The 18,723-nt window shown below is 51.4% G+C and overlaps 1 protein-coding gene across 3 annotated transcripts in view; it reads right to left on the reverse strand.

Moving 5' to 3' along the window:
• Positions 1 to 1,883: 1,883 nt before the first annotated feature.
• The window catches only part of XPO6 (exportin 6), a 57,432-nt gene continuing 40,592 nt past the window's right edge, over positions 1,884 to 18,723 (reverse strand). For 2 of the 3 annotated variants that reach the window (XM_033073971.1, XM_033073970.1), the window contains exons 13-24: positions 17,700 to 17,859; positions 15,460 to 15,552; positions 14,073 to 14,217; positions 13,275 to 13,421; positions 11,968 to 12,157; positions 10,350 to 10,505; positions 9,080 to 9,194; positions 8,416 to 8,587; positions 7,860 to 8,021; positions 5,245 to 5,343; positions 3,768 to 3,998; positions 1,884 to 2,554 (exon numbers count right to left, since the gene is read on the reverse strand). In XM_033073971.1, coding sequence (XP_032929862.1) covers positions 2,453 to 2,554; positions 3,768 to 3,998; positions 5,245 to 5,343; positions 7,860 to 8,021; positions 8,416 to 8,587; positions 9,080 to 9,194; positions 10,350 to 10,505; positions 11,968 to 12,157; positions 13,275 to 13,421; positions 14,073 to 14,217; positions 15,460 to 15,552; positions 17,700 to 17,859 — 1,772 coding nt within the window. In that variant the 3' untranslated portion in view covers positions 1,884 to 2,452. Of the gene's footprint in view, positions 2,555 to 3,767; positions 3,999 to 4,420; positions 5,003 to 5,244; positions 5,344 to 7,859; positions 8,022 to 8,415; positions 8,588 to 9,079; positions 9,195 to 10,349; positions 10,506 to 11,967; positions 12,158 to 13,274; positions 13,422 to 14,072; positions 14,218 to 15,459; positions 15,553 to 17,699; positions 17,860 to 18,723 lie in introns of those variants that run through there. The other variant, XM_033073972.1, reaches the window with a different exon arrangement.

Raw genomic sequence — 18,723 nt, forward strand, 5'->3', positions numbered from 1 at the left:
CACTCTCCCTGTTAGCACCCTGCCTTTCCAAGGCACAGGGAGTGGGGGCCAGAACCCCTGCCAGAGCCTCGGGGGCTCTGGGGACCTGCTGTGCTCAGCATCATGGCAAAAAACACCCCAGTGCCTTCCTGCGGGGAAATGGATTCAACAGGTTGTGGAAAAGAGACTTTCTGCCCCCAAATAAGGGGCTGGGGCAAGGCCCCTCTCCAGTGTCTGCCAGGCCAGAGAGAATGGGACAGAGGAGTGGGAAAGGGGAAACAGGTTTCAGGACAAAGGGTGGCAGATTGGAGCCTGAACTTCGGGCACCTGGCAGCTGCTGGCATTCACCAAGGGGAAAACTTGTATTTTCACCCTCTGTCAGGCCAAGAAACAAAACCAGCATGAGCCTGGAGAGCTGTGCTGGGATGAAATCCCTTCAGCCCAGCTCCAAAGGGAGCCACAGGCAGGGAACTGGTGGAGGAGGTGGCTGCCAGCTTCCAGGGTCCCCCAGTGTCCCCAGGGCAGGGCAGAGCTGCTGTGAGTGTCCAGGAACAGCTCAGAAGCAGGGCAAGGCTGCAGGGCCAGGTCTGGATTCTCCACTGGCTGTTCTTGCACCCAGTTACCAGCAGGAACAAGGACTCCAAATTTCATGTGCAGACAGTGGCACTCCAAGTGTTATTCCAGGTGTGGCTGGCAGGGAGCTCAGCAAGGCTGGACACAGATCATCACTCACTTCTTCCTCTTCCTTCACCCCTATGAGGCAGCTCAGCCCTCACCTGCACAGGCTGGAGCAGCTGAGGCACTTCCTGGCCATTTGGACTCCGCTCCAGGGCAGGGAGCCCAAACATCCAACTGGTGCCAGTTCAGAGCCTGGATTCACAGCAGGGATTACACAGACTGTCCAAACAGCATCCATCATCTCCCAGTGACAAATGTGCCCAGGGAAGGGCCTTACCCACAACACTGAAGCAGAGGAACCATGGAGTGAGTGCTGCCACACTCCAGCTCACCCCTGAACCTCCCAGCTGTCCAGGTGCAGCCACATCTCCAAACATTCCCAGGAGAACATCTCCAGGAGTGCTCCCTTCCCTGGTGCTGTTCCTGCCACTGCAGCTGGCCACTTAACCACAGGGAATTAAACTGTTTCCACAGAATCATGGAATGATTTGGGTGGGAAGGGACCTTTAAAGCTCATCCCATTCCAGCCCCTGCCATGGGCAGGGACACCTCCCACTGTCCCAGGCTGCTCCAAGCCCTGTCCAGCCTGGCCTTGGACACTTCCAGAGATCCAGTGGCAGTCACAGCTTCTCTGGGAACCCCACCCTCCCAGGGAACAATTCCTTCCCAATATCCCATCTAACCCTGCTCTCATTCAGCCTAAGGCCATTTCCCCTTGTCCTATCAATCCATGCCCTTGTAAGAAGTTCCTGTCAAATTGAATCTATTAAATATAAAAATTAAGACTGATTTAATACTGCTTCCTGACCAGAGACCTCAGGGAAAAGAAATCCTTCCCAGCTGCAGGATCAGAGATCCACAAGCCCACACAGTCTGGTCCTGCATGACTGGTGTCTGATGCCACTACCAGGGTCACTGGTCAGAGAGTGAACTCCAGCTCCAGGCTCCCTGGGAATGGGGGATTTCTTCCTGCAGGCTCTTCACGATCGATTCAGACAAATGTGCTGGAGGGAATGAATGGATCACCCCCAACATGTGACAGAAAACACAGGAGGAAAACAATGAGGAGACAGCAGAAGCAGCAGCCACCACTGATCCTCACCTTCCAGGAGCTGCTGGACTTGCTGGGATCCTTGCTGGCTGCTCCTCATTCCTGATCCTGTGGATCACTGCGTGTTCATTTACAGAATGACCCAGAGGGAAACTAACCCAGCCCCGAGTTATTTAAAACAACAAAGTAAGCACTTTATTCCCATTAAGCATGTTGTTTTAGTATCACAATGGAATGATGAGAAAACGTTTAAAAAAAAACCCCAAAAAAGTCTCTAAATCCCCGTCAACATCGGGGAGGTTTTCAAGGCAATTTAAAAACAAAGGGAGTGACAGAAGTGCCAAACCAGTCCCAACGTCAGGAGACTCCTCCTCCGAGAGCTGGGCGGGGCAGGAAGGTGGAATGACACGAAGGTACGAATGTCTGAAGTGGTCTTTGGCGCTTCTGCCTCGTGTTTGATACGGACATGATCTCTCCAGACACCTCCAGATGCAACAAAGTGCTACAGGAGCAGAGGGAAAGCCCCGGGAGAGGGATTCCCAACAGTCGGGATGCCCCGGGGATGGGCATTAAGACACATCCTGCTGGCTCCAGCTGCGGCCTCGGGCTGGGCAGGGAGAACTCAAAGGAAGCAGTGGAGCGGTGAATCCAGGGCAGGAGCCGGCCCGGGGGAACAGGGGGCGGTGGCAAACCGAAACACGGAGCTGCTCCCTGCAGAGGGGCAGCAGGAGCCCAGTGCAGTCACTACAACTTCACAGTGCCCGGGGGCAGGCTGTCGTTGCACAGTCTGTAATAGCGCAGGTCGTTCACCAGCCGGTGCACGTTCTGTGTGAAGGAGGGCAGGTCCTGCAAGGGAGACAACAACAGCTGCTGGGAACGGCTCACACAGGGGGCACACACCCACAGGGTGCTCACACATTAACAGAGCCATCCTGACTCAGTCTGAGCCCAGGGAACTGCAGTTTCTGGCTGCAGGGACCCAGGCTCTGCTCTCATCTCCGGCTCCTCATTGTGCAGCGAGACCTGAGAGGAATGGTCATGGAATCACGGTATGGTCTGGGTTGGGAATGGCCTTAAAACTCATCCAGTTCCACTCCCTGCCATGGGCAGGGACACCTCCCACTAATCCCAGGTGGCTCCAAGCCCTCTCCAGCCTCCAGGGATGCAGGGACAGCCACAGCTTCTCTGGGCACCCTGTGCCAGGGCCTGCCCATCTGCCCAGGGAAAACAATTCCTTCCCAATATCCCATCCATCCCTGCCCTCTGGCAGTGGGAAGCCATTCCCTGTGTCCTGTCCCTCCATCCCTTGTTCCCAGACCCTTTCCATCTCCCCTGAAGCCCCTTTAGGTCCTGGAAGGGCTCTGAGTGTCCCTGGATCCCACTCTGCCCCAGGTGAGCACTCCCAGCTCTCCCAGCCTGGCTCCATGACCAGCTGCAGCGCTAATTCCTTGCTGCCCTCCTGCCAAGGCTCCTGGGTGTCACACACTCTCTAACAAGGACTGATATTCCTGAAGAGCAGCAGCCTTCTAGAGCCAAACAATTCCCCCAGGGTTCCATTCCTCACCCTTGGTCTCAAATTCCCATCCCCTCTCTCAGGACAGGGAGCACTCAATGGACAACCCTAAGTTAATGGAAGCCAGAACCTGATGCTCTGCCATGATATTCCACACATTTCCTTCCCACACATGGGGGATGTGCAGGAATTGTGAGCCTTTGCAGGTACTCTGCTGTTGTCCTTACTGTAACCCTCAAAAACATCTGGCCAGCAGCTGGAGTGAGATTTAACCAAGCACCTGAGCGTCCCACTTGGGAACATGTCAGTGTTTTCACTCCAATGAAAACCTCCTCCAGGAAACATTCCCTGACTGCCACAGCATCCTGCAGCCTGAGGGATGAGATGGCAGCTCTGCTACCTGCAGTGAGAAATCCCTGCCTGGGGATTGCAGAGCATGGAAGTGTTGAGAACAAAAGGCACTGCCTGGAGACATTCCCAGCTGCCTGCCAGCATGCTCTGGGGGAGCACCTGAGAACAGCACAGTGCTGCAGGTCCCCTCCTTACCCTGTCCATTTTGAAATTCCTCCCCAGCACATTCTTCTGGTTGGAGTCCACGCCGTCACAGCTGGCCAGGAACTCGGGCAGGAAGGCAGAGTAGAAGCCATCGAAGTCCACCGAGGCCATGTTGTAGGTGGCGATGCCGATCTCCTCCTGCAGCAGGTCGTGCGACTTGTGCACCAGCACCTGCAGCAGCACGTTCACAAACTGGAACAGCATCGTGGTCCTGAAGATCTTCTGCACAGGGAGAGGGGCACAGGGTTAGGGGACTTCACTCCTCCCACAGGAGGACAAATCCAGCAAGGACAGAGCAGCCACGGCTTCAGTGGCATCTGCAAACTCTGCTGAGCACTGAGATGATTTTCTAAGCCAAGCCAGACCGAAAATGGCTAAAATAAGCTCAGTTAGTATCAGCTTGAAAGTTAACATTGAATTTGGCCACACTTACCTCATGGTTTGGGGCTTCAGGGACACCTCAGAGCCCCTTCCAGGGCCTAAAGGGGTTCCAGGAGAGCTGCAGAGAGACTTGGCACAAGGGATGGAGGGACAGGACACAGGGAATGGCTTCCCACTGCCAGAGGGCAGGGATGGATGGGATATTGGGAAGGAATTGTTCCCTGGGAGGGTGGGGAGCCCTGGCACAGGGTGCCCAGAGCTTGTTCCTGGATCCCTGGCAGTGTCCAAGGCCAGGCTGGATGGGGTTGGAGCAGCCTGGACAGTGGAAGGCCCCATGGCATGGGGGTAAAAATAAATCAGCTTTCCAGTCCCACCCAGCCCAAACCATTCCCTGATTCCATGCTCTGACCCAAGTTTTAAGCACTGGCAAAGCCATCAACCTCAAGTCCCACTCCAATTCCAGCCAGGTGCACCCTGCACAGTGCTCCTGGGAGCCAGGGAATGTGGCCAGATGCCTGAGGTGCCCCAGGCACCTGTGAACACAAAGGGCTGTCCTTCAGGTGTGACCACAGGTGAGAAACTGAAAGCTCTGCCTTCCCAGGCTGACCAGATTCCCTAGATTCCAGATTTAATTCTTCATGGCAGCAGCTAAGGGTAGATTACAGGTCCTGGAGGAAAGGTCCAAAGAGAGATGGAGGGTCCCAGGTGGCAGTGACCTGGGAATAGCAGATACCTGCAGCTGCCCAGGTGGGAATGCTGGAGGCACTCACTGTCCCACTGATGATCCCAATTCCTGCTTCCCCGGACTCACCTCACTGTCACTGTGTGTTCTGTGCTTTCTCTCACTGTCAGAGGAGGGAACACATCCAGGCTTTGTTTGACTGGAACTAGGATCCCTCCCATTCCCAGTTCCCAGTATCAGGGGGTGGTAACTCCATTCCAACCACATGGAGCAAGGCAACCACCCAAAGGCTGTGGCACAAAACCCCCAGATCCTGCCCTGGGCTTCTGAGCAGTTTAAAAGCAGTCCCAGGACAGCTCCCACCTCTTCCCATGCACAGAGAACACAGGCTCAGGCAGGACCCACCTTATGGTACAGCTTCTGCTTCGTGTTCAGTGTCTCCAGGTAGAAGAGGTTCTGCTTGAACAGGTGAATGTCAGGCTGCAGGAAAGACTGGCCAAACGCCTGGGAACAAAGCACAGTGGGAGGAAGGGGATGGAGACCACCACAAACCTCACACCTGCCAGGCAAAACAGGCATCTTCAGCCTGACACCAGGACAAACCCCTGGGAGCCTCAGTGCAGCAAGCTAACAAGAGACAGGCAGTTGTCCAATTGCCACCAGATCCATGGGAATGACATTTTGGTGGGGACGTGAGCATATCCCTGCAGAGCAGCTGCTAAGCTGGGTGCACAGAGAACAGGCAGGCCAAACTGGCCCTGGAGAGGGCCAGGGATGCTCAGCCCAGCTCCCTGGGCAGGCAGGCTGCTCAGGAGGGGCAGGGCTGTTCCTCAGAGATGTCACCTAAGGCACCACAGCATGGGGGAACAGACAGGACACAGCCCAGCATGGGCCCTCAGCCTCAGCCAGGGTCACTGCCCTGATTTAGGATCTGGAGATGGGAGCCTGTGCAATGAAGAGCCCAGAACAAAACCTTCTGGACCCTGAGCTGCTCTGGCAGGGCTGCACAGTGTGTGATCAAACATCTTTTCCACCCTGAACACCTCCAAAACACTGTGCAGGGGATGAAGGTGGATGAGGTCAGCTCTGTACAGAGACAGGTTGCAGGACTTTAACAGTTCTTCTTCAAGACAGTGTGAACAGAAGACTTTATTCTCCCACATGACCCATTTATTGTCAAATGAACAAAAATGACCCAGATCCCATCAAGACTGAGCCAGTTCTGGCCTTAAATCTCAGGTGGAAATCAGCATACAAACTATTAATATCCCCCACACAAAGCACTGGCTGTGGGAACACTCACAGAACATTAAATAAGAGTTTTGTATCAGAGCAACAAGAGCCAAGGAATAAAACAAGCAGTGCAGTATTGTCACCCAGCCTGAACTGACATTATCACATAAATGTCTTCCAGAATGAGACATTCAAGAGAGTTTGGAAGGGTTACACAGCTACAGGTGAGAGAGATGCTTGGACAGCCCTACACAGGAACCAGCCTGTGCTTCATTCACACCAAAAGGTGGCAGGAGAAGGAAGGCCAGAGAGAAACATGACCCAGTTTATGTGAGTGCAAGAGCTCCCTCTCCACATGTGCACCATAGGGGACCCAGTTTCTCCAGGCACTCCATCGTGGGGAAACTCTCCCAAAGTCCTCCCACCTGCAGTTTAAGGTGATCCAGGAATTGCAAGGGAACTCATCTGGCCGAAGTAACACATGGAACACAGTCTGTTATTCCTAAAAGTTCCAATGTCCCAACCTGAGAAGGTTGGAGCTGGCTCTGTGCACACCTGTCCCTGCCTTCCAGGGCCTAAAGGGGCTCCAGGAGAGCTGCAGAGGGACTTGGGCAAGGGATGGAGGGACAGGACACAGGGAATGACTTCTCACTGCCAGAGGGGAGGGTTAGATGGGATATTGGGAAGGAGGGATTGGGATATTGGAGGGTGGGCAGGTCCTGGCACAGGGTGCCCAGAGAAGCCGTGGCTGCCTCTGGATCCCTGGCAGTGTCCAAGGCCAGGTTGGACAGGGCTTGGAGCAGCCTGGAACAGTGGAAGGTGTCCCTGGACATGGCAGGGGTGGGGCTGGATGGGCTTTCAGGTACTTTCAACCCAAACCATTCCATGACTCTCTACTCCCCAGGCCAAAGCTTGTCAGGTGTTACCCCACTGACCCTTCCCTAGCAGGGCCCATGGTACAGCACTCAACAAAAGACACTCAGGAAAACTTCCCTGCACTGGCAGCTCTCCCCAGTGCCAATCACAACACTCAGAATTAAATGGCTCAGTGGCAATAATGTATTTTTATTGCAGGATGAGGCTTGCCAAGGAATTAACATTCCTTCCTCATGCCTGCATGGCTCTGTGCCTTGTGAGCTCAGCAGCTGGGTCACTCCTCAGCAGCTTTCATTTTCAGCTGTTCTGGGAGGCAAAACCTCACTCAAGACTCACCTAAACCCATCATCCACATGTGTCCATGTGGGACCCTCAAAAACAAAGACAGGCTGGAGCGTGTCCAAGGAAGGGAACAGAGCTGGGGAAGGAGCTGGAGCACCAGGAGAGGCTGAGGGAGCTGGGAAAGGGGCTCAGCCTGGAGAGAAGGAAGCTCAGGGGGAACCTTCTGGTTCTGCACAACTCCCTGACAGGAGGGTACAGCCAGGGTGGGTCGGGCTCTGCTCCCAGGTAACAGGGACTGTAGGAGAGGGAATGGTCTCAAGTTGTGCCAGGGGAGGTTTAGGTTGGATATTGGGAAAACTTCACTGAAAGGGTGGTCAGGCACTGTCACAGCTGTGCAGAACAGTGGTGGGGTCACCATCCCTGCAGGGATTTAAAAGTTGTGTGGATGTGGCACCTGGGGACATGGGTTAGTGGTGGCCTTGGCAGTGCTGGGGGAATGATTGGACTCAATCTCAGAGGGCCTCTCCAGCCTGGATGATTCTGTGGTTCCATGTTTAATGCACTGCCCCAAGCAGAGTGAGCTCCCCTGCAGGACAGGTTCTGGGCAGTGGTGGGACGGGGTGAGTTACCTGCATGATGGCACTGAACTGGGCTTCATTCTCCATCTGCTCCTCTGCCACTCCCCTCTGGACACTGGCCAGCACACTGGATTTGAAGAAGTACCTCCAGTTGTGGTGCAGGACCCGGAAGAGCAGCTCGAAGAGCTCTGCTTTCACATCAGGGGATGAGCGCTGCAGGAGAGGGGCACAGAGCTCAGAGCAGGCTCAGAGCAGGATCCTCTGCTGGGATCCCACCCCAAGCCCTGGGTCCCACCCACTGCTGTGCAGCCAAGCATCAAAGCACTTCTCCAAAGGGAGCGCCAGACCCAGCAGCTGTAGGATTGTGCTGAAAACACATCACTGACTCTGACCACTGGTCCTGCTTTGACCACCTCCCTCATCTTAGCTTCTCTTTAAATCCTTGACAAAATCCTCCACATACCCTGCTTCCAGTCCCACTACTCCCCCACAGAGTGTCTTCCCTCCATATTTGCAGCTCTTGGAAAGTCAAAGCTTCACTGCTGCCACCTCCCCAGCAATGCCTTCCTTTCCCCTCCCCTTCCCTGCCCTGGGAGAGCTGCCCTACCTCTGCAATGATGGGGTACACCTGCTCCATGCACAGCGAGATCACACTGGGCAGGAAGGGTTTGAACACCTGGCCTGGCTCCTGCACCACCACCTGCAGGATCTTCAGGAACTTCTCCACCACCCGGCAGCCCGTGCTGCCCTCGTGGAGGATGCTCTCTGCCAGCTGCTCCCTAGGACACAAACAGGCATCAGGAATATTCCCAGACATCCAAATCCTCACCTGGTTTACTGGAAAATAGGTGATGTCTCTGAAATGCTCAGTTAATACTGGCCAAGTACATGGAGCCACAGAAGGGAGGGAGGTTGTGACTGAGGGTTGACAGACCCCCCCCCCCCACCCCCACCAACAAAAGATGAGTGAGGGGACACTCTCAGACTGTGGGCAGGAGCTAAGAGGGAATGTGAGAGTCCAGTTCAACACCCTACACAGCCAGAAAGTCTGTGGGAGAGTTGAAACTGCACAATGGCAGGTATGACTGATGAGCATGCACTGGGTCTCTCTAGACTTGGAAGTGTTTTCCTCAGATTCAGCCCTGGGATGTGACAAACGTCTGGCCACAAAGGCTGGAAACAGCCCACTTTAGGGATAGAGACCAACTGGCTGAGCTCCTGAAATAAATCATCCTGAGGGGTAAGAAAGAATGACCAGTGCTGGGCAGTACCTGGTGAACATGTTCAGGAAGGTCTGTATGATCTGCTCAGTGAAAGGCACTCCCATCTGCACCCTCAGGCCTTGGAACAGGGTGAGGAAGAAGCTCAGCATCTCATCTGTCACATCTAAGGGATGAGAAAATTAAAAAGACCATGTTAAGGAAACATCCAAGTGCATCAATAAGTCTTTTATGTTTAAGTCTGAAGTTTGTTCCTCCTGTTCAGGGAACCCCATTTACTCTTGGGAATTTACCAACAGGGTTGTCTGAGAAACTGAAACCATCAGTTGGTTCCTACAGGGCTTCAAGATTGTTCATCCCCTTCCAAAACCTGCCAGGGATGACAAGGACAGGCAGCACCCAACCCCTCAGAACAGCCACAACCCTGCCAGCAAGGCCTCAGTGTGCTCAGAGTGCTGGGAGAAAGCTCAGAGGCAGCTCCAGGCCCTTCTCCAGTTCTCACTGCTCATACAGGGTTAACAGGAAACACCAGGAAATCCAAAACACCCACACAGCTCGGGGTGGAGGAGACAGAATGCAGCTTGTTTTTTTGGCAGGAACTGAGAAGACCCTTCTATCTTCAGAAATGAGCACGTGGTGATGCAGTGAACTGATCAGCACCCAGCTGATCCTTCATCCATCCCAAGAAAGGCTGGATAACCAAGCTGGAGCTGCTCAACTCCTCCCTCATCACACAGCCTTTGATAGCCAAGAAATTGCAGTTGATGGGGCTGCCAGGCTGCTCTGAAGACAACAGCTCCCTGGAGTCACAGCACCTTTGCTGCTGCCTTGGATCCTCTGCATTTCATTGCTTTTGTCTCCCCTCAACCCCCACCACTGAGAAAATCCCACCCAGCTCTGAGTGGAACAGGAGGAAGCACCCTGATGTGACCCAAAACTAAGTGGCAGTCCTGCTTCCATCTCAGGGAGAAAAATCCCCAAATCCCACAGCATTTGACCCAATCCAATGACAACTATTCCTCTTAGTCTTTAAGCTTCTGCAGAGAATGTAAATGGCAAATACAGCCAGAGAGGGTGTTTTAAAACTTTTTTGTTTTTTGTGCTCAGGACCAGCTGCTCTTTGAAACTGTGACAATCCTGCCTGGACCTTGGCTGGCAGGGATGTCCCTTCCCTGCTGTGCTCAGCCCAGCTCTCCCAGCACACCCAGGCACAGCAAACCCACACACTCCACACCCACACCACAACTCTGTGCTGCTGCTCTGGGTGTTACCAGGAGCTCAGAAAGCTACTCACAGCATGACCCCTGGCCTGAGGTTATACCTGACTGATGAATGAAAGCTGGGAAGAGGGCTAGTGAGACCTGCACGGATTCTTGCAGCGACTGATAACAGATCTGCCGGGACTTGGTGGATTCTCCAGAGACACTTTCTACAATATCTTCCAGAACGCTCAGTGTCTGGTGGATGATCACTTTGGCTGCAAAACAAGAGGAGTGATGCTTCTTGCACGTGTCAAAACTGCTCACAGGTAAGAGGAAGAGGAATTAAGCTCACACAGAGAAATTAAAACAACTGATGTATGACGCTGCAGATTTCTGAATGATTTCCAAAGTGATGCTCAATGAAAAAAACCCAAAAATCACCCAACACCAGGCCCAAAGCATATACAGCAGTTTCCCTGCAAGGAGTTTCCCTGCATTCTTCCTATATAAACAAACCCTCTCCAGTACAGTAATTTCACGATTATAAGCTGCACATTACAATACAGAGTGTGATAAAAGGTATCTGTTCTATCACCATCTGTTGAGGGTGGGGGCAGTGATCCTTATCTCCGTGGGAGATATTCTGCTAATGGGCCATCCATTGAAACCAGGCAGGGCATTGTTCTTTATCTTTTCACAACCCATCCTTCCTCCAGCCAGTCATTTTCTGCTAATGGCCATTGAGTCCCACTGTGGGACTGATAAAATTACTGCATCCCATTGGGAGTTGCTCCAGCCAGGGGGAAGAGCCCAACATTTCTTACCAAAATAAAAACAGAGGTTTTGGGACACTAAGGGAGCCCCTTTCTCCACTGGACTCCAGAGGAAAACCGGATTTCTCCACATCACCACTGGACCTCCAGAGGGAAACTGCACCTTGTACAGGAGCACTGCTCCAACTGAGCCACATCTGTCACTGCAGGAGGATGCAGCCACCATGGAATGGGACTGCTGCCAACACCCTGCCTGACGGGGTGTCAGGTTGTACTCTGACTTTGTCAGGGTTTGGAGTTTGTTTCTTTGCAGTACTGTATTTCTGTTTTAATTTCCCTAGCAAAGAACTGTTATTCCTAATTCCCATATCTTTGCCTGAAAGCCCTTTGATTTCAAAACTATAATAATTTGGAGGGAGGGGGTTTACATTCTCCATTTCAAACAGATGTTCCTGCCTTTCTCAGCAGACACCTGTCCTCCAAACTAAAACAGCAACTTTTCATTCTTTGTCCATATATAAGCCGCACCTGATTATAAGCCGCACTTTGGGTTCAGACCAAAATTTTAGTCAAAATGGTGTGGTTTATAATCGTGAAATTACTGTACTTCCCAAGTCTGGAAGAAATTCTTATCTTCCCCTTCACTTTTTACAACCACAATCTTCGTTAATGCTGCTTCCAGCCAATATTTCTAATACTACACCATGAGGCTGTTCAGTATTCCCAATGCAATCCTTACTATCCCACCCCTGATCCCACCTCCTTTAGGAAGACTGCACTTTAATGGAAGAGTTTCCAGGTGACCTGGGATGAGAGGCAGCAAAGCCTCTAAAAACAGAAAGAAAACACAACCCGCTCCTTTCTCCCCGTACACGAAACAGTTTCTCAGCCGAAATAATTAGTGGTAAATCAGCTTAATGACACTCCCCAGTGCAGCAGGAGTGAGTAGGACACTGGTACTTACTGTCCTCCAGCTGCACCTTCCTCTGGGGCAGGCTGGCCGTGGCCTTGAGCTGCCGGTAGTCCCTGGTGAGGGCGGACACGAGGCTGGCATGGTTGGTGGAGCGCACGGCCCACTGCTGCTCGCTCTCGGGCAGGTTGGGCCAGGGCAGCAGCAGCACGTTGGACAGAGCCCTGCACACCAGCACCTGGGCCTGGGAAGGACAGGAGTCACAGCCACACAATGGGTTGGGTGGGAAGGGAGGTTAAAGCTCAGGTGTTCTGCACATCTCTGATGTGTGGGAGGGTCTGGGTGAGCTCTGCAGAGCTGCTTGGACACTGAGCATGGATTGCAGCTCCCAAAACACCCGACACCTGAGCTCCTGGTACCCACTCTGAGATGTGGGAGCAGAAAGGCACCTACAAGAGCCCAGACGGCACCAGGGTTGGACTGACAGCAAAACCATTGAATCTTGGAATGGTTTGGGTTGAAGGGACCTTAAAGGTCACATAGTTCCAACCCCTTGCCATAGGCAGGGACACCTTCCACCAGACCAGGCTGCTCCAAGTCCAGCCTGGCCTTAGACACTTCTAGGCATGGGGCAGCCACAACTTCTCTGGGAAACATTAATTCCAAGTGAATTTTTTTGCTAGAGCACAAGTCTGGAGTGAAGTGACATTTTATGGCTGTCCAAGACACCAGCAGTGCTCACTGTTCTACTGCAGAACACAAGCCCAAGTGAAAACTACCAGCTCTGCAAAGTGAGAGAGAAGCAAAGCTCCAGGATTTAAGGGCTGGAAGCAGCTCCCAGCTCTGTCAGCCCTTCCCTGCAGCAGTAAATCTCTGGTGTTTATAAAAACAAAGATGATTTTACTTTCATTACTCCTTGTCTGGTTTACATGCTGAGCTTCTGCACTTGTACAGCACTTTTTGCTCTCTTGCCAGCACACAACACAACCATATCCCAGCACCGGCTTTTCAGTGCTATAAATGGAATGTATTTATATTATTTACATTGTTTCTGCAACATAAACAGTTGAGTTTTACAAAAATCTTGTTGTATAGGTCAGAATCAACATGCCTGTAAAAATAATGCAGAACTGGGGATGGTATCAACAAATGAGACAAGAATCAGATCTAAGAGGTGCAATTGTGCTTTTTCCTTGAAACAGATCATTAATTACATAGAATATCCTGGGACTTGTGGATATCCACAATACAGAGATGATTGCTGCCCCTCCACTTGATGGTTGAGGTTATCCCTCACCACCTGAGGCACATCTTCCCAAGGACACCTGATTTCCAGGTGGGACAGCTCTGGGCCCACTGACCTTGTCAGGGAGGCGCTGGGCAGAGGTGTCAGTGATCCTGTTGAACACTTTCTGCACGGCTGGGATGCTGATCAGGAACACCGGGCGCACCGTGGTGGCCAGGGACACCAGCAGGTGGCATGCAGAGAGCAGCAGCTTCTCCTGCACCTGAGAGAGAGAGGAGGAGGTCAGGTTGCCCAGTCCCAGCAGCACACACAGCCAGGGACAGCTCACTGAGCTGCCAGGACCTGGGGGGTGCAGCCAGGGGGGTCGGGCTCTGCTCCCAGGGAAAAGGGACAGTGAGAGGAAACGGCCTCAAGCTGTGCCAGGGGAGGTTTACTGGATTTTGGGAAAAGTTCTTCAGGGAAAGAGTGGTCAGGCAGTGGTGGAGTCCCTATCCCTGCAGGGATTTAAGAGTTGTGTGGATGTGGCATTTGGGGACATGGGTCAGTGGTGGCCTTGGCACTACTGGAGGAATGGTTGGACTCGACCTTGGAGAGCTTTTCCTAAACAATTCTATGATTTATTTCCCAACCAGAGCATAGCTGAACTTAATACCATCAGAGAGAGACACTTCCCTGCTTTCAAGCCATAAAAACATTAGACTGAGTTTAAAAGCCTTTAAGTTGCTTATGCTTGTCCTAAGTGGTGTTAGGACACCTCCCATGACTCTGGGATACAGTCCCAGCTCCCATCCCACCCCAGCTGAGCAGAGTGCAGCCCCCAGCCCCAGCTCCCAGCCCAGCTGAGCAGAGTGCAGCCCCCAGCCTCAGCTCCCAGCTGAGCAGAGTGCAGCCCCCAGCCCCAGGGGGGCAGTACCTTGGAGCTGATGAGGGGGGTGATGGCCTCCAGCGCCGTGGACACCAGGGAGATGAACTGCTCGGGGTTCTGTCGGTGCACCTCGCTGTAGAACTGGGCCAGCCAGTGAGCGTAGGCCTGCAGGGCTGCCAGGGACTGGGCGTGCCTGGGGACAGCAGGGGACAGCAGAGGACGCAGTGAGCACACAACAGGACACAAGAGTGGTGTTTTGGGCAAATCTGGCAGCGTGGTTTGTAAAAAATGCTCACTGCTCCGCACAAGCCAAAAGTGTGCATTGATAAAGCCAAGTTAACGCCAACTGGTGCTTGGCTGTAACCACAGTTCATGGTCACACTTTGATCACGTGAAGATCGAGCCAGGATGTTCCACATAGGTGTCCCCCAAATGTGTGACAGTGTTGCTTTCTCAGGCAAGCATTAGGAAATGGATCATAGGTTTCTTCAGGGACAGGGAAAAGGGTGAACCCTTGCTGACAGATCATGGAAAACACCTCCCCAGTTATTTTCCCCAAACCAGAAAAACACCTCGCCAATTATTATCCCCAAACTGGAAAAAACCATTAAAACAACATCACCTGCACAAATTTCAGTGCCATTAACTTGTGACTAATAGGAGAAATCCCATCAGTTTACAGTGATATGGTGAAATGTAGAGGAGGTCTTCATGGAGCTGCTGAAGGTGCAATTAAAAACCAGAACAAGTGCTCAAACCTTAAATTCTGCTCACAGAACTGGCAGGGAACAGGTTTGTGCAGCACAGCCTCAGCAAGGGAGGGTCCCCAAAAGTCTGTCCCAGAGGTGATGTGTGACCAGCAGCACCAAGGTTTCACACAGTGTCACTGCCTGGATGGCAGGCAGTTGTTTGTCCCAGAAATGGCTTGCACAGCTGCAAGGTTTATGTTTGTCTTGGAAGACAAGAATTTGAAACCCTCAACAGGGAAAAACCTCTTTTACCTGAGATCTGACTTTGGTAGCAAAAATCCATCAACTGGATCTATAAATACACACTACACAGTGATTCCATTTCTTTAAAATATCACTGTTGTGACATTTATTTCCTCATTAATTACCCTGCTTTTACAGCCACCAGCACAGGGCACAATCCCAGTTTGCTCTCAGAGCTGAGTTAAGGGGCATTTTTCCTTTTCACCACAAACATGTTTTCCTTTAAACAACCTGGGTACTTCCATTAGAGGCAAGACTGGTCCAAAATGCTGGCAGCAGCCTTGACTTTCATCAGCCTGAAAAAGGAGCATTCCTGGGGAGCTGCCAACAGCTGGAGAGGCTGTTTCCCAAATATCTGCCAGGGAGGGGTCTGAGCAGCAGCTTCAGGAGATCCAAGCCTTCCCCACCCTGTGAGTGCCCAGTTTGGGGCACCCCACACTCACACATCGATGAGGTCAGGTTTCAGCACGGAGGGAACAGCGGTCTCGATGTTGTACAGTTTGATTTGGGATCCATACAACGTCACCTTCACCAACCTGCAGGGGCAAGCACACATGGCAGTGCAAAGGGATTGTACAAATCTGCTCCAGCACCTGGTCCAGTGCAGCTCTTCCCCAGTCTGGGTTAATATTTAGCTAATACACAAATGAGATTTTGACCATTTAGCTTACAATAATTCAGAGCCTACTGTCTGGGATAAAATGAAACAAGTCAGATGTTCCTGCACAGAAATGAAAACACAAAACCTGGGTAAAGGCCTGAAATTCTGCCATTTGTAACTATGTGCTAATTAAGTATGTTGGAGAGGAAGAATAAAATGTCTGCCCCTGCAGCTTTCACAGGTCTTTTCATTTGAGAGAAGAATCATGGAATCATCCAGATCACAAAGTCCAACCACCAAAGGAGGTTTTGATGATTTAGTTTTGAAAGACACAACTCTAATCAAACTCCATGTGTTATTTCATTGCCTCACAAATGCAGATGCTGGAACACAAGTCCCTCAACGTTTTCAAGTGACTCAGTTCATCTCATTCCACCCCCTGCCATGAGCAGGGACACCTCCCACACTGTTGGCTTTATAACCCACGTTTTGGCCATCAAATTCTTACACCTCAATCTCCTCAGGCCAAGGGGAGGCTGAGAGAAGCTGTGTTTGTAACCATGTCTGCAGAGGTGACAGTGGCTGTGATGCCTGAAGAGGCTCCCTGGAACAGAGGCTGGACAGCATTAAAGGAATAAAATACGGATTTATTAAAAGGCCTCCAAAGGATTCACCTTGGGCAGTACAAGTGCCTGGCTGTGGATACACCCAAGATGGACCTGGTCACAAGTTTTCACTCTTTTGTAAGTTTGGGTCCATTTCCACATTGGGGTTAATTGTCCAATTCCAGCTCCAGGCTATGTGCTCCCACCCTCCCAGACTCTCTCCTCACTTCTCTGTTATTTGCACTTTTTGGGCCTGAACCTGCAGTGGTGTCCTTGGTTTTGGGGCTGGAAAAGGATTTTGTCTGTCTAAACTGTGAGGAGAACTTGCTAACACTTTACATGAAGAACAGAGTCACACACCAATGCAGTACAGAATCTAGAAAATATGAAATGTAAAACTTAAGGCATCAGCTGTGTTGGAGCCCTGAAGCCTGGGAGTTTTGAACCTTCTGTGCTCTCTGATACTGACCCCCAAGGGAACACTGCTTTTGACTTGAGGCATTGGAGAAGGCTCCAAAATTGGGTGATGGAGTTGCAACCACTGATGTGTAGTTTGAATAGAAGTGTGCAATATTACATGGTGAAAGGTTTGGAATTTGGGGGTTTTAGAATATAGTAATAGGTATGGGACAAGATGGAGGCTCTGGGGTGTTGTCTCCTCCTTTTTGTTCCTTATTCTTCTTGGTTTTAGGTGGCACTTTTTAAATTGGTTATAAGGTACAGTGTGGGTCACAGGTGTTTGGTCATTGGGTCAAAAGTACAAATAATAGAGATGTTAGCTTTTAATAGGATAGTTAGCCTTTAAAAGGCCTTGTAACTAGTGAGATACACCAACATTTTCTTGCTTTTAGCTTGTTAGCTAGAATTGCTGTGGCACTCTCTATACTATAGATGAGAATTAATAAACAACTGAGTCTAAACATGAAAATTTGTCTCCTGTGCTTCAATCCTGACTCTGAGTGAAGGCAGAAGTAAAAAGAAGACAACCACTAATATGTGGAGCTGCTAATACAGCTGCACCCTGTGGGAAGAGAGCTTGAAAGGATACCACACAAGGCAATCTCTCCTGATGAATTACACCTCTACTGATTACTCAGGAGTGGAAACATCTGTGCCTGCCCCATGAATTTGGGTGTTATAAAAGAGTGGGTTAGCTGGCCATTAGTTACAGTTTGAGTTGGGGCCTGACATCCAGAGTCTGCTGCAGTTTGGGATGGAGTCTGCTGGCTGTGAGGAGGTAAGGGACAGATAAGGTAAGATGATGTTGCGTGAGGTGGTTGGGAAAGCGACAGGTTGGGGTTTAGCCAGTCACGCGGAGAGGAGGAGTCAGTACTGTGTGAAGCAATTAATGAGGGAAGGAGTTAGAGTTGTCAGAAAGAAGTCCACTGAAAGAAGGCATGAAAAGCTTTCTAATAAAGGACTGGTGGTGATGACAGCCCAGTCCATCTGGACAGAACTGTGTCAGTGCAGGACCCACCTCTCCACCACAGTGAGGGCGTCGTTGAACCTGGCAGCAAACACGTCCCCGGTGAAGTACTCTGCCAGGCGGCCCACGGCCTGCAGCAGCGAGCTCAGGTCCCTCAGGGAGCAGTGCAGCCTCCTGCAGTCATTCTCTGCTGTGATGTTCAGCCTGTGACCTGCAGTGACACCACAGCAACACAGCCACACATCAGCGTTTCTGTAATCGCTGCCCCCAGAGCTGCGAATTCCTGCTCGCGCAAGGGAAAAACCCCACGGCTCTGAGATTAATCAGTGCAGCTCTTGGGGACGGGAAACCTGTGACAAAGTAACAGGAAATGCAAAGTTTATTCTAATTACACAACAAGAATTCTGAAATCAGGTCAGATGGCAGCACTGGCCAAGGCACTGCAGGACTCAGGCTTGGAAAGAAAGCTCAGCTCTTCTGACAACACTTCAAGGGCTGATACAGATGTCAACAACTGTTTCAGCCTCTCACACCTTTATTTCCTTCTGGATGGTGTAATTCCTACACAGCCAGAAGCCCTTCTGTGCTCTGCTGCCATCAGGAGCATTCCCAGCTCTGGAGAAGGTGGTTTTCCACACTCCCTCTGCTGGCTACAGTTCCAGTGATCCAGCAGCAGATTTGGGACAGAGAATTTGTGACTTCACTTCTGATGAGAGGTGTGTTGTGCACTTCCATGTATCTCAGGTACAAGAAACAATCAGCTAATGAGATTTTCCAGCCCCACACAATCCTCCTGCTGCTCAGGTGTGGACACCTGGGCTCAAACATTCCAGAGCTTCTACTAAAGAAGCAAATATGTTCTGTAACACCACCTTTTGAAGAGAATCAGATTTTTTTTTTCCACTGACTGTATTTTATCTCAGACCAAGCTCTCAGCAATAACCTCTCCATTTTGTTCCATCAATACAAACACACCATCCTGTGCCATGTTGCTCTGGGATGAGCAGGGAGGTTGGATCAGAGGCTCACTCTGGTCCCTTCCAACCCAACCCATTCTGGGATTCTGTGTCACCAC

This window comes from Catharus ustulatus, chromosome 16 (assembly GCF_009819885.2).
Source record: "Catharus ustulatus isolate bCatUst1 chromosome 16, bCatUst1.pri.v2, whole genome shotgun sequence".
Taxonomy (NCBI): Eukaryota; Metazoa; Chordata; class Aves; order Passeriformes; family Turdidae; genus Catharus; species Catharus ustulatus.